Source organism: Fundulus heteroclitus, unplaced genomic scaffold, assembly GCF_011125445.2.
Source record: "Fundulus heteroclitus isolate FHET01 unplaced genomic scaffold, MU-UCD_Fhet_4.1 scaffold_738, whole genome shotgun sequence".
In the NCBI taxonomy this organism is placed as follows: Eukaryota; Metazoa; Chordata; class Actinopteri; order Cyprinodontiformes; family Fundulidae; genus Fundulus; species Fundulus heteroclitus.
Window position 1 is genome coordinate 11,500 of NW_023397184.1, and position 14,794 is coordinate 26,293.

Sequence of the window (14,794 nt, forward strand, 5' to 3'; positions counted from 1 at the left end):
GGCAACAATGCGATGGTTTTGCATAGCACTCTGGGTAATATAGTTCTTCATTAAAACTATCAAATCGGAGACTTAAACCGGATAAAACCTGTATAAATGAAGTATATACAATGATGGGACTCTTGATAAAACATTATAAATATATATTTTTTTTCTTTTTAGGTTTGATTTATCATGTTTTAGTTGGTCTTGTGATTTCGCTCCCTCAGTGGTAAAGTCCAACCCCCCCCCCCCCCCCCACACAGCCTAATGGAACAGTCCACTTTAAGTCTTGGAGCGAACCTTCCGAACTTTTCTCATTTTGTCTTCCATCGAAGCTACAAACAAGCCGAGATACTTTTCCAGGTTTCTACACTTCCGTTGAAGTCTGTACCACGACGAAAACATGGTAAGAGTAGTTTTAAAGGTTTACGGAGAGTTTTATTGGAATGTAAGCTTGTAGAGTTATTTCAGGGAAGATGAACCGGTTGTTCATTGTGTCAAAAACGACAGTTTTAACTCCGCAGAAGCATTGCGAAGAAGATTTTAGTTCACTTACTGATTTTTCCTGACGTCTTTAGGCACAAAAATACTTAGTCAGACTTTATTCAATAAATTATTTTCGTTCAGCTGCACATTAACGGTAAGGTGACCAGATTTCTAAAATCAAATCTGGGGACATTTCTTGCTAGTGGATAAAAATCAATACATCTAATCAAGATGAAATTAGGAAACGGGGACAGTAATGGTTTCATTTATTTTTACATGTTTATTAATATTTAAACAATAAAAATCAAGTGTAAAAGACAGGAATGTGCCTCTCCAGACCTTTAGTGCATCCTAAGATTAATAAAATCAATAAATAGTGTTATTAATAGAAACTAGAACTGTGTCTCTGGGTTGGGGCAAAGTGATGGGGGTGGGAGTGGAGGGGTCCAGAGTGGTTAGCAGGGTTTTTCAATTTTGTGTAGCCCAAAGAGCTCTGCCACCCCCTAAGGGGAAAGTGACATGAGGAAAAGAAAAACCAGTAAATACAAACATTTAGCCTGTGGCTGTCTGTGGAGACAGAGTCCCCCAAATTTCAAAAAACTGCAACAAATACTCATTCTGTTCACATCTACATACCTATGAGAAATAGGTTTTTCTGCGTTAACATCAAAAAGTAGCAGTCAAGCCCGCTGGTAAAGGATGATATATGTTTCTTACTGTCAACTGACCACATAAGGGTTCTGTGCATCACAAAGCAGATTAATTTCTCCCACTAATGAGCTATAAGCACATAGAGCACATAGTGCATAGAGCCTGTTTGGGACAAGACATTGTCCAATGGATTGTGGTGATGTGAGGTGAAACAAAGGCACAGACTTTGAAAACCCCTTGACATGAATGCAAGTGATTGTGTGTGTAGTGCAGCATGAGCATGTATAAACTTACATAAAGTGTGTATAACTACATTATGTGTATGTGTATGGTAGTAGCTGATGTGTGAGTATATTGTTTGATCCTTTAAGGTGAGTTAACTCCGGTCAGGGAGTCAGCTAACATGAGATCATCTCTGGTTTCTTCAAGGCGTTTTGTGTCTGAAGAGCCATCAGCCACGGTATCCAAAGATCTGGATAGAATAAGAGGAGAAGAGGATATATTATGTGCAGAACTGAAATTTTTAAAACACAAGAAAAAAACAACAACAACTAAACTGCCTCTTTATTGTGCCACAGCTAGGGAGGTGCAGTGAAACTCATGTTCAGTGCAGAGACTCAGAAAGAGGTTATATCCTCAGACAATTGGGCTTCTCAGCTCAAACCTGAGTATATCATGTCAGAGCTTTATCACTTGAACTTTATTAATACTCTAAGTAAATATTTCTCCCTTCTCGTCAATCATTCTTTACATCAATATTCCTATTTTCCTCCACTCTCATTTAATCTCCTTTCTGTCTTCCTTTCTTCTTCCTCTCTCCTCTTGTAACAATCTTACATTATTCTAAAACAGAGACATTATATATTTAAAATCACTTCCAAAAACATTAGATTGTACAACATGAAAATGTCCAATTATTATTATTATTATTATTATTATTATTTCCTCTGATTAAATACAAAAAATGCCAATTACCACAATACTAGGAGATACAAGCAAAAACAACATAATAAATGAACCTTAAACAGGCAGTTATCTCTTCCTCCATCGTTCTCAGATCATGTAGATCTTTTCTCATTCAGTTCTCCTGTTACTGACTCCTATTTTTTCATGAGGAACTTTCATAAATCCAAACTGAGCAGTAGAAAAGCTAAACCTAAGCCTGGAAGTCTATGCTCATAAATCACAACCATAAATCAGCAAAACAACTTGTAATAACTCTACTAATAACTAACTATCTGAAATATAAACTAAAGGTCACCAATCAGATCTTAAACATCTTTAGACGAACCCTTGTTGATCCCTGGAGAACCAGCGAACCAGATTAGCGCCTTACAAAGAGTTTTCAATCATTCTGTTATATTTTATCTGAGTGTCTTTTACTCATGTGAGCAGCAACTCGTGGTCTTGTCTTACTTTTTATTGATTATTTTTTAACCTGGAAAAAAAAAACATTTCTCACAGGATCAGCTTGATCCAAATAAAATGAATCGATTAACACACTTACCATAACACAGCAGCTCCCCATCAGTTGCCACCAGTTGACGACTTTTCATTCTTCTTCTTCTTCTGATTTTTTTATTGGCGGGTGACATCTAACGTTTAGATGTATTATCGCCATCTACTATGCTGGAGTGTGGACCAGAGTTTCTCCCTTTACTAAATCCTTACATACAACCCTGTTTCCTTTAAAAAAAATTATAACTGCTTTATTTATTTTATGTTTAATTAATATTTTATTAAGATCTATTCTCCCTATATCATATTTCATTATTTCTTGTTTTAGCTTCTCTCTACTTATCTTATACTTCTCACAATGAATTATTACATGTTCCACTGTTTCCATCCCCCTTCCACATTCACAACTACCTGTTGGGTGTTTACCAATCATATTTAAAGTTTTATTCAACCCAGTATGTCCTAATCGTAGTCTTGTCATTACTACTTGTTCTTTTCGATTCTCTCCAATTACCTCCATTTTCCCTACTTTCTTTTGTATATGAAACAAATGACGACCTTTAGTTCCTTCTTCCCATAATTCTTGCCATTCAGAATTGATTTTATTTTTAATAATTGATTTAATTTCTGATTTACAATACTCTATTTCCATAATTCTAATTTGTTTTAAAGACATCTTAGCTAATTGATCTGCCATTTCATTTCCTTCAATACCCTTATGAGCTGGTATCCACATAAATCTAATATCTATTTGCATTTGTCTCATTCTGAATACAGCTTCATAAATTTCGTATACCAAGTCCATGCGACTTTCAGATGAAATATTTAATATAGACATTAGTACTGATAATGAGTCTGAACATATAAGAACTTTTTTAGTTTTATTTTCCTCTACCCACTGCAAGGCCATTTTTATCGCTATCATTTCCACCGTGTAAACCGCTAAATAATCAGGTGTTCTTTGTTTCATACATATATCTAATTCAGGAATAACATAAGCAAATCCTGTTTTGTTTGTAACTAGATCTTTTGAACCATCTGTATATACAATTGTATAGTTATTATATACTTTATTAATTCTATCACTTACAAAATTTACCCAGTTATTATCCTTATTAACCTGCATTTTTTTACTAACCTCTAGGTCAACATTTATATTTGGAAACAGCCAAAAGGGAGTAATTGAGTAAGGCACCGCAGCACAGTACTTCATTCCTTGTATTCCCATTTCCCTAGCGGATTTATTTGCTGCCCATGCAAAACAGTCTCTTTTTGCTTTTCCACTCTCCCAACATGTTCTCAGTATTCCTACTGCTGGATTTTTCCCCTCCTCCTGTCCCTGCAAACTCACCCAATAATTAAGCATTATTTGTTTTTGTCTTAAATATAAAGGCCTTTCTCCCATTTCAACCTGTACTGCCAAGGAAGAAGACGTTTTCAACGCTCCACAGCATAATCTTAGAGCCTGATTTTGAATTACTTCTAATTTATTAATTATAGTTTTTGCAGCTTGCTTATAAACTACACATCCATAATCTAACACTGATCTTATCAAGGCTATATATATCTTTTTTAAATTTATTTTATCTGCTCCCCAATTTATACCTACTAAACATCTCATTATATTTATAACCTTTTTACATTTCCCTTCAATATACTTTACATGATCTCCCCATAAAAGTTTGGAATCAAACATAATTCCTAAAAACCGAAATTTACTTACTTTTTCTATTTTTTCTCCATACATTTTTAATTCAATTTCCTCTATTTTCTTCCTACTAAATACAACTGTCTTTGTTTTATCTACTGAGAATTTAACTCCCCAGTTATACGCCCAATTTTCAACAGAATCAATAGCCTTCTGTATTTTCTTATATACTATTTTTACATTTTTCCCTTTCCTCCACAAAGCTCCATCATCAGCAAACAATGATTTCATGACATCCTGATCTACTTCTTTAAAGACATCGTTAATCATAATGGAAAATAATAATGGACTAATAATACTTCCTTGTGGAGTTCCATTATCAATTTTATATTTATTAGATAATGCTATTCCCATCTGTACCTGTATATCTCTATTTGACAAAAAATCTTTAATCCAATTATAAGCCCTTCCCGTAATCCCCATTTTATATAATTTTATAAGCAATCCGTCTTTCCATACCATGTCATATGCCTTCTCTATATCAAAAAATACTGCTACAACTACTTCTTTATTAATTTGAGCTTTTCTAATATCTGTTTCCAGGCACACCACTGGATCCATTGTGCTCCTTCCTTTTCGAAATCCACTTTGACATGAATACAATAAACCTTTACTTTCTACATAGTATGTAATTCTTTCCGTTATCATTCTTTCCATTACCTTTCCTAAACATGAAGTAAGTGCTATTGGTCTGTAACTTGAGGGGTTGTTGGATCTTTTCCTGGTTTAATGATTGGTACTATGACTGCTTCCTTCCAATTAGACGGTACTCTTCCTTCTTCCCATACTTTATTATATAAGCCTAAAAGTTTTTCTTCAGCTTGATCCCCTAAATTGTTTAACATAATGTAGTTTATCTGATCCTTTCCTGGAGCTGTTAATCCTGTTCTAGATATTGCTCTCTTCAGTTCTTGTTTAGAAAAATAAACATCCATGATATTTCCTGGTGTTATTCCATTTCCTAGAATAAAATCATTTGCCATCCTTGTTTTTTCTCTTCTCATTTTCCCCTGTTCATTTAAATTATCCGAACTATGAATCTTTACAAATGTTCTTGCCATTATTTCTACTTTCTCTTCATTTTTTATTATTATTCTTTCTTCGTGTTTTAGTATTGGATATGTTCTCATCTGTGTATTTCCCCTCATTTTCTTTATCATTCCCCACACATTGGCTATAGGTGTAGATCTACCTATTGAATCACAAAATTCTCTCCACTTTGTCTTCTTTGCTTTCTTAATAATTTTCTTTGCTTGTGCTTGACTTTTTTTATATTCAATTAAATTTTTGTAATTATGTGTTTTCTTCAACACTCTGAAAGCTCGATTTCTTTTCCTTATTGCTTCACTACACTCAGGCGTCCACCAAGGTACCCCTTTCTTTATGTTTTTACCTTTGCTCACCGGAATTGTTGTTTTTGCTACTTTTATTATAACTTCCCTTATCTTATTCTCTATACTTTCTATATCTAACTCTAAATTTACTTCTGCCATGGATTTCTCACACATATATTTAAATATGTTCCATTTTGCTTTATCAAAAACCCATCTTTCCTTTCTTCCTCCCTCTCTCTTCTTTTTAGGAATAAGGACTTTACAATAAATTGGGAAATGATCACTCCCTACTGTTGTTTCTTGTTCTATTTCCCATTCACATAATCCAGCTAAATCACTGGACACCAAAGTTAAATCTATTGCTGAACATTTTCCAGTATGCACATCTACTCTTGTCCCTCTTCCATCATTCATACATACTAATTGATTATCTTCCAACAATTGTTCTATAATTTCTCCATTCGCATCAGTTCCTTGTACTCCCCATAAATTGCTATGGGCATTAAAATCCGCACACCAAATAATTCTATTCCTATTTTGTCCCTGAATTTCTTTTAATTTATCTAACTCTAATTTTTTCCCCGGATTGTAATAATTTACTACAATATATGGTTCTGCATTTATCCAAATTTCCACCATAACGTACTCTTCTTCTCTCCCTTTCTTAATCACTCTAAATGGTATTCCCTCCCTAATGAAAATAATACATCCCCCACCATTACCTTTAACCCTATCAAATCTAACCGCTTCATAACGTAATATTCTAAATTCTAATTGCGGTTTTAACCAAGATTCTTGAATACAAATAACTTCTGGAGCTTCTTCTAATTCATTAATAAAATGTTTTAATTCCTGTCCATTTGCTATTAGACTTCTTGCATTCCATTGTAAAATCAAGACCATATTATACCTATCCTATCGATACTGCTTCCTGACTGGCCTGAGCACTAAGCTCATCTCTCACTTCCTCCCATGTTATTTCATTAATGCTAAGGTGATTTGCTGCTGCTTTCACAATAATTTGAATTCTTTCAGTTTTTGATTTAATTTCCATAGTTGCATTTATAACCCCTGCAATGAATGTCACTAGCTTTTTGAAGTCCACATATACTTTATTTTCTTTTGTTTGGTTCAATTCTGTATCCACTCTATTTTCCACCTCAACTTCTGTTCTTTCCTTTACTACTTTAACAGCTTCTGCATAGGATAACTTGTTTCTTACTCTAACTTGTTGAATCTGCACTGCTCTCTTCATTACTTCACATCCCCCATATGCCACACTGTGATCACCACCACAATTACAACATTTTGGCTGCCTGCTCTTGTTGCATTGTTCATATTCATGATCTTCTCCACATCGTGCACATCTTCTCTTTCCTTTACATGCCTGTGCTGTATGTCCAAATCTTTGGCATTTAAAACATCTGATCGGTTTTGGAATATATTCTCTTACATTATAGGTCAAATATCCTAAATACACTCTCTCGGGTAGTCTTTCTTCATCAAATTCAATCAGAACACTTTCACTGTTCTCCTTCTTTCCATTTTTAAAGGTCTGAATCCTTCTTACCTCTTTAATTCTTCCCCCTCTGGTATTTGATTTTATTTCTTCATTTGAAACCTCAATTGGGATCCCCCAAATCACTCCCTTCCTCCACTTACTTCCTTCTTGTACCAAACTCACGCTTGTCACTTTATACTTTCCAACTTCTTTCATCCTACTTGCTCTGTCTTTTTGTTCCTCTGTATTACAGATTACCATTAAGTTACCATCTCTCAACACTCTTGCATTTGTAATATCTCCCACTTGATTCTTCAGAATCATAGATAGCTTAACTGGACTGATTAACTGCAATCCCTTCTCCTCATTAACCCTAATAATCACTTTGAACTCTCTTGTCTCCCTTTCCATTTCTTCCTCAGACTCATCCCATCTTTTTTCCACTCTACCTCTCTTCTCTACACCTGCTTTCGCTAAAGAATTTCCTCTTTTTAAACTCATCCTTTCACTACTTGATGATTCACTACTTTCGTCACTTTCAATCTCTATACTATTTCCCCACTCTGATCCATTCACAGCACAGCTGTGTCTACCTGCCTTATGTTTTGTCCACAATTCTTTCACCAATCCACGGGTCTTCCCAACTGGATCCTGATCATTTCCTCGATATCGACTTCCTTGAGTCCAACTTAGTCTTTTTTCTTTATCTTCATCAGTTCCTCTTTCACTCCTTTTCTTTGTCTTTTTAACCATTTACCTGCAACTCGTTTAGCTCCTCCGACCTCACAACCATCCGCTACCACCCCCTAACGCGACGACTTTTCACTTCTTCTTCTTCTGTTTTAAAAGTGGTGCGCTCGTCTTCTTCTTCTTCCTCGTCGTGTTTTAATGGCATCTGACATCCAAAAGGATCATTACCGCCATCTAGTGGTGCACTCTGTTCCTCGTCTTTATATTATCAGCAGCGCAACCAGCTACCGCAACACATTTTCCCCCTCGGTAAAATCGGGGACATTTCCGGGGACAGCTTTAGCCGGGGACAGGTGGTCCAAAACGGGGACAGTCCCCGGAAAACGGGGACGTCTGGTCACCCTAATTAACGGTGAAAATTTGAGCTAAATTACGTTGCACTGCTCCCGAGTAGAAAGAGAACCATAAATATCAATACGGTATAAAATAATTGAAAGTATAACATATAATAAGGAGAAAATTTCGTCATTTTTAGGTTTATTTGGGCTTTTTTTTCTGAAAACTGCTTTAATATTCACCGTTTTTGCCGTTAGTCAGTCTTTGTGCGTTTTTAAAACTGATCCAACGTCTCTAACGGTTTTAGTTCCCGCCGTTGATCCAAACGGTCGCGATGTCAGTCACGTGATCAGAGAACCCCTTTGAAAAACGCGGAACTCGGAGAACCCAAATGGATTTCCCTTTAAAGTTCTGCTGCTGCTTGATTACCACCGGTTCCGTCTCCACCGGTATCCATGTTCTGCCTAAGCAACAACTTTGGACCAGCGGACAGAACCGGCTGACTGAGCTGGGGGCGGGTTTATGGAGACCGTTGACCAATCAGAATGTGTTGAGCGCCACGATCGATTGATTGTCGCGCAAGTGGAGGAGGTAAAGGAAAGCTTAGTCGGACTCGGGACCCGCCCTAATAAAAATGATCATGGTTTTTATGTTATTTTATCATTTCAATTTCCCCACTGAAGAACAATAAATCATGATTTTATTCTAGAGAAAGAGGAAATGCAGCCAGGAGCCAATCAGGGTCATGTGTGGCTCCAGGTCATTTCAGGCTGAAATGTCCCAAAGTTAGCTGGCATGGAAAGCACATTTAAGGCCATCTTTGCTAAGAAGTCATTTGTTTTGTTGCGTTTTCTATGCCACCAGCTTAAGAAATCCCCGTCATCTTCAGAAAATCTGATGAAAAATAGAAATTCTGCTGCAAATGAAAGAAAAAGATGGTTTATTTCTGTCCCTGTTCTAGTAAAGATGAGCAGCTCAACCTTTGTTGCCATGGAAACCACATCATTAGCACACATTAGCTAATTGAAGTATTTTGCAGCATTTTTAGTTATTTTGCGATCATCGTTAAAAACCAGCTGAAAGCCGTTTTGTTCCACCGGGCTTGTAGGTGGTGATTTTATTTAGCTTCTTTTTATCTCCATCTTTTAACTTTCCCTCCTTCCTCCTCCAGCGTGAGTGCATCTCCGTCCACGTGGGCCAGGCCGGCGTCCAGATCGGGAACGCCTGCTGGGAACTCTACTGCCTTGAACACGGGATCCAGCCGGACGGCCAGATGCCGAGCGACGCGACCATCGGAGGAGGAGACGACTCGTTCAACACCTTCTTCAGTGAGACCGGGGCGGGGAAGCACGTCCCCAGAGCCGTCTTTGTGGACCTGGAGCCCACCGTCATCGGTGAGTATAGCATCTTTTTTAGGCCTCAGTCGTAACCGAAGCCACTAAATTGTTGATTAAAACGAGCGTCTCTCCTCAGATGAAGTGCGCACCGGCACCTACAGGCAGCTGTTCCACCCCGAGCAGCTGATCACCGGGAAGGAGGACGCCGCTAACAACTACGCCCGGGGACACTACACCATCGGGAAGGAGATCATCGACCCGGTTCTGGACAGGATCCGCAAACTGGTGGGTAGACGCGTGTCTGAGGACCATGTTAACTGGTTGTGGTGAGCGTGAGCTGAATAATGCAGCTGCCTCTGAAGTGGGCTGAGAAACGTTGTGAAGCCTCCATCTTGGTTCCGTCCTCAGGCGGACCAGTGCACCGGGCTTCAGGGCTTCCTGGTCTTCCACAGCTTCGGTGGAGGAACCGGCTCCGGTTTCACCTCCCTGCTGATGGAGCGCCTGTCCGTGGACTACGGCAAGAAGTCCAAGCTGGAGTTCGCCGTCTACCCGGCGCCTCAGGTGTCTACGGCCGTGGTGGAGCCCTACAACGCCATCCTCACCACCCACACCACCCTGGAGCACTCGGACTGCGCCTTCATGGTGGACAACGAGGCCATCTACGACATCTGCCGCAGGAACCTGGACATCGGCCGTCCCACCTACACCAACCTGAACAGGCTGATCAGCCAGATCGTGTCCTCCATCACCGCGTCTCTGCGCTTCGACGGCGCTCTGAACGTGGACCTGACGGAGTTCCAGACCAACCTGGTGCCGTACCCCCGCATCCACTTCCCCCTGGCCACCTACGCCCCGGTCATCTCCGCCGAGAAGGCGTACCACGAGCAGCTGACCGTGGCCGAGATCACCAGCGCCTGCTTCGATTCGGCCAACCAGATGGTGAAGTGCGACCCTCGCCACGGCAAGTACATGGCGTGCTGCCTGCTGTACCGCGGCGACGTGGTGCCCAAAGACGTCAACGCCGCCATCGCCGCCATCAAGACCAAGCGCAGCATCCAGTTCGTGGACTGGTGTCCCACCGGCTTCAAGGTGGGCATCAACTACCAGCCTCCCACCGTGGTTCCTGGAGGAGACCTGGCCAAGGTGCAGAGGGCCGTGTGCATGCTCAGCAACACCACGGCCATCGCCGAGGCCTGGGCCCGGCTCGACCACAAGTTTGACCTCATGTACGCCAAGAGGGCCTTCGTCCACTGGTACGTGGGCGAGGGCATGGAGGAGGGGGAGTTCTCCGAGGCCCGCGAAGACATGGCCGCCCTGGAGAAGGACTACGAGGAGGTGGGAGTCGACTCCATCGAGGGAGAAGATGAGGAGGGGGAGGAGTACTAGACGGGCCGGCCGGTCCAAAGCCTCCATGTTTTCATTTAAGTTGAAGCAAAAGTCACCAAAGTCTTTCTTTCTCTTCCTCTGAGCTTCATCTGCTCAGACGTGTTTTAAGAATTACTTTTATTAACGTTTTAAATAGTTTTAAGGCAAAAAAAGTTCTGGATTTTACCTCTTTATCTTCCTCTGAGCTTCATCTGCTCAGACGTGTTTTAAGAAATAGTTTTATTAACGTTTTAAATTGTTTTAAGGATAACAAGTTCTGGATTTTACCTATTTATCTTCTTCTGAGCTTCATCTGCTTAGATGTGTTTTAAGAAAAAGTTTTATTTACCTTTTAAATTGTTTTAAGGCAAAAAAGTTCTGGATTTTACCTCTTTCTTGTTCTTCCTCTGAGCTTCATCTGCTCAGACGTGTTTTAAGAAAACGTTTTAACATTTTAAATAGTTTTAAGGCAAAAAAGTTCTGGATTTTACCTATTTATCTTCCTCTGAGCTTCATCTGCTCAGACGTGTTTTAAGAATTAGCTTTATTAACGTTTTAAATAGTTTTAAGGCATAAAAGTTCTGGAATTTACCTCTAAATTCTCTTCCTCTGAGCTTCATCTGCTCAGACGTGTTTTAAGAATAAGTTTTATTTACATTTTAAATACTTTTAAGGCATAAAAAGTTCTGGATTTTACCTCTAAATTCTCCCTGTGGCTCTTGAACAAGGCAGCAGCAACAGTACTGTAGAAATCTATTTCATGTTAATCTGTCCTCAAAGTCCTATGGAATAAAAGCAAAAAAAAAAAAATTAAGTCTCCTTTGTCGGTCTTTGTTGAAGTTTGTCCAACTGAAAGTCTCCTTTGAAGCAGCAGCGCTGTGTAACTTTTAGCCACCAGGGGGCGCTGGACCTGCAACTTGCTGGTCTAGCGCCCCTGAAGGCCGCTGGCAGAACTGCAGAGCAGCACATAGGCATAATATAAAGTCTATGGAGCAGCAGGTTGAGAAGTCATGGAGTTATTTAGAAAGACGAGGCCTCGTTCTTCTAGATTAAATCCACCATCAGAACCAGAACTTGGTTCTAGGCGTGTGAAAACTATCCTGTTACTGTACCACTTCTAAAAAGAACTAACCAGGACCTTCTGAACTTGTTTTGCAGAGCAGTTTTTGGAGCTTTTAATTTTGCATTTGGAAGTAAAAAGACAGTAAGTCAAAACTCTCGACTACATGATCCCAACTAACAGTTTGTGGACTATAAGTCCATCTTTTCTTCATAGTATGGCCGATCATGAGACTTGTATATCAAAATTAAATGGTCATTTCATTCCGACAAACACAAACCAGGGAGTAAACATTACCGTCTACATGCTGGTGAAGATTCTCAGTCATCCAGGTAATGGTCATTCCAAAAAGAGTAGAAATCAAAGCAACTGGACTTGTTTTCCATACGGTAACCAAGTCCAGTTGCTTTGATTTTTACTTTTCTTGGAATTACCGTCTATAGCAACAAGAGGGTGGTCTAGGCGTGTGAAAACTATCCTGCTCCTGTGACATTTAAACCTTTATTGAAACATTAACTTATAAACAACAAAGACTGAACACATGTCTGTTGTTTTCCTGTTTCAGTCTGCATTCACGCAGCAGAGTGTTGTGTGGTGCAGCTCCAAGGAAACAGAGCGCCACAGAACCCTGTTACTGGGCTGTCTGTGAAGCTAATAGCAGCTAGCGCTAGCTTAAAAGTCTGTTACAACCTCTCTGATGCACGTGAGCTTTGAACTTCCAAACATTCCTGTCGTTGTGGGCAAACTGCTAATGTTTTTGTTGTCCCTACTGACCCTAAAACCTCCATTTGAGCAGCTCCAAATATTGGTTAAACTCTGAGGTGTACATCTTCAAGAAAAGGCTTCTCTTTTGGTCAGGACTCAGAGTACATTGCTGTTAAAACTGCCTTCAACGGTGCTCAAGCAACTTCTAGTCCACAGAAGCCTGGCTTTGTCAGGCTGGACTCAAATGCAGATAAACTGGAAGGTACAGGATTTTAATAATGAAAAAAAAAAACTATTTACAGCAGGCATGAGAAACAGGGCAGGGAAACAAACCATGAGGCTTAAAAGAGAAGTTTGGGCCTATAAATAAATAAGAAATCCTCTACCAATGTTAACTAGAAGAGTGGTCAAATATGCTGTCAGAATTATAGGACCTTGTTGAAGATACTTGCCCAAATCTTAGTGGTGTTATATGTATATTTGAGACTGTATGTATTATTTTGACTCTGTAAGAAAAATAACATTAAATTACAACTTTTTAACCAGTTTCTACTTTTTGAAAATGATGGCGTTTGTGCTGTATAACTTTTTCCCTCAGAATTAAGATGGTATTCCTGCCAGTCATGAGTCTGTGTGTTAAACCTCTCATCAGTAGCCCTCAAACATCCTGAAAAACAATGCTAAAGATCTGCTCAGAAGAATATTATCTAACTCATTTTTTTATACTTACTAAGGTAGCTTACTTTGTTTTGCGTTGAGGGTGATATAAGTTTAATAGAAACAGTAACAAACGGTTCAAATTTATTTCTTCTTTCAATTTCAGACATGTTAAATGTTGACAAGGGTGGCTTTGGGGAAAATGGGGCTTTCATCTGTTATTTCATCACCACTTTAATGGCAGCCTTCACTGGCGTTTCACTTGCTGTTCTAATCCAGACAAAGAAATCATCCAGGCATGCCTCAGAGTCCTCTGCTGGCTGAAAGGAGGTTGTGCAGAACGCCGAGCCTTGCCTGGATCTGACCAGGTCTGCAAAAAAGACAACATGTGTTAGTTTTTTTTTTAGATTTCTTTTGTGAATTTAAAGTTAGTGCAACAAATCACTGCCTTGTTGCTAGGCAACAAGTTAACGGCCATGAAGAAGTGCCAGTTCTTCGGCTAACAGTAAAAACGTATGGATTAAAAATTGTAACTGAAGGAGAAAATAGTTGACCATATATATAATTAGGTTTCAATAGATTTTTAGTTTGACTGGCTAAGAAATCTTTAACATTAGTTTTTTTTTTCCTTGTGAAAGAAACTGGTTTTGCTGTCTTGGTTAAAGGAAAATACTGGAGAACTGTCTTTCTATCCATTTACCCATCTTTACCACTGGGGTGAGGAGGGAAATCACAAGATAAACTACACCTAGTTAATTACGAATCTCGCATGTTTGTCAGCCAAAAATCAAAGCATAAAACAGAGGGATTATTGTTATTATTATTATTATTATTATTTTATTATTGTAGCTTAACTGGAGTTTTAGCTCTAAATGCATTTTAAATATATATCATAGATGGATAAAATGGACGCCATCGTTTTTTTCTCTTTAATTTAATTACACTTTTTTCTACAAGATCATCACCTTAAGGACAGCATCGGGCCCGGATCTGTAAAACCGAGCTGGATCTGGGTCTTTTTTCACAACGGGCAGAAATCAGCACGGATCTAGGCCAGAAGTGGGCCGCAGGTGCTGCAGAGCTCCTACATGTACCGTCAGATTTAAATATAATATAATATAATATATTATAGCACTCTTTTGCATTTTAGCCATGTCAGTTAATATTACAGTCATTACATCCTCACAACCATGCAGGGGAACAAGAAGAAGACTGAAGAAGCTGTGGCAGACGGAACCCCAGAACTATGATTAATTATCCTGACACGGAGGAGAGACACAGCTTGTTGGTTTTGGAATAAAATCAACAAAATCCTTAACTTAACTCGCCTTTTTGTTCTCTCTCGTAAATCCCATGCAAACTGTCATGTTTCTTTAAGTTTGTAAGGAAGCCTTCAGGTAAGTGATTGTCTTTGCACTGGGGCATCCAGTGAGAAACGAAGGAGTGAAGCTGCCAGTCCATCATGTCTTTCATATAAACATGTGTTATTTTAAAATTCTCTCCAAAAAAACTCCTTTAACAAAG

The 14,794-nt window shown here is 39.1% G+C and overlaps 1 protein-coding gene across 1 annotated transcript; it reads left to right on the forward strand.

The window, feature by feature from the left end:
- Window positions 1–304: 304 nt before the first annotated feature.
- On the forward strand, window positions 305–11,643 carry LOC118561847 (tubulin alpha-1B chain-like). Its single transcript, XM_036134092.1, has 4 exons — window positions 305–388; window positions 9,318–9,540; window positions 9,620–9,768; window positions 9,892–11,643. The coding sequence occupies exons 1-4, from the start codon at window positions 386–388 to the stop codon at window positions 10,867–10,869; spliced, it is 1,353 nt and encodes a 450-aa protein (XP_035989985.1). The 5' UTR covers window positions 305–385; the 3' UTR covers window positions 10,870–11,643.
- The last annotated feature ends 3,151 nt before the right edge of the window (window positions 11,644–14,794 follow it).

Excerpts from the sequence above, each read along its gene's own strand:
- LOC118561847 (XM_036134092.1), top strand. Across the intron at positions 9,541-9,619 it reads CCTGGAGCCCACCGTCATCG|ATGAAGTGCGCACCGGCACC; the intron begins GTGAGTATAGCA and ends GTCTCTCCTCAG. Across the intron at positions 9,769-9,891 it reads TGGACAGGATCCGCAAACTG|GCGGACCAGTGCACCGGGCT; the intron begins GTGGGTAGACGC and ends TTCCGTCCTCAG.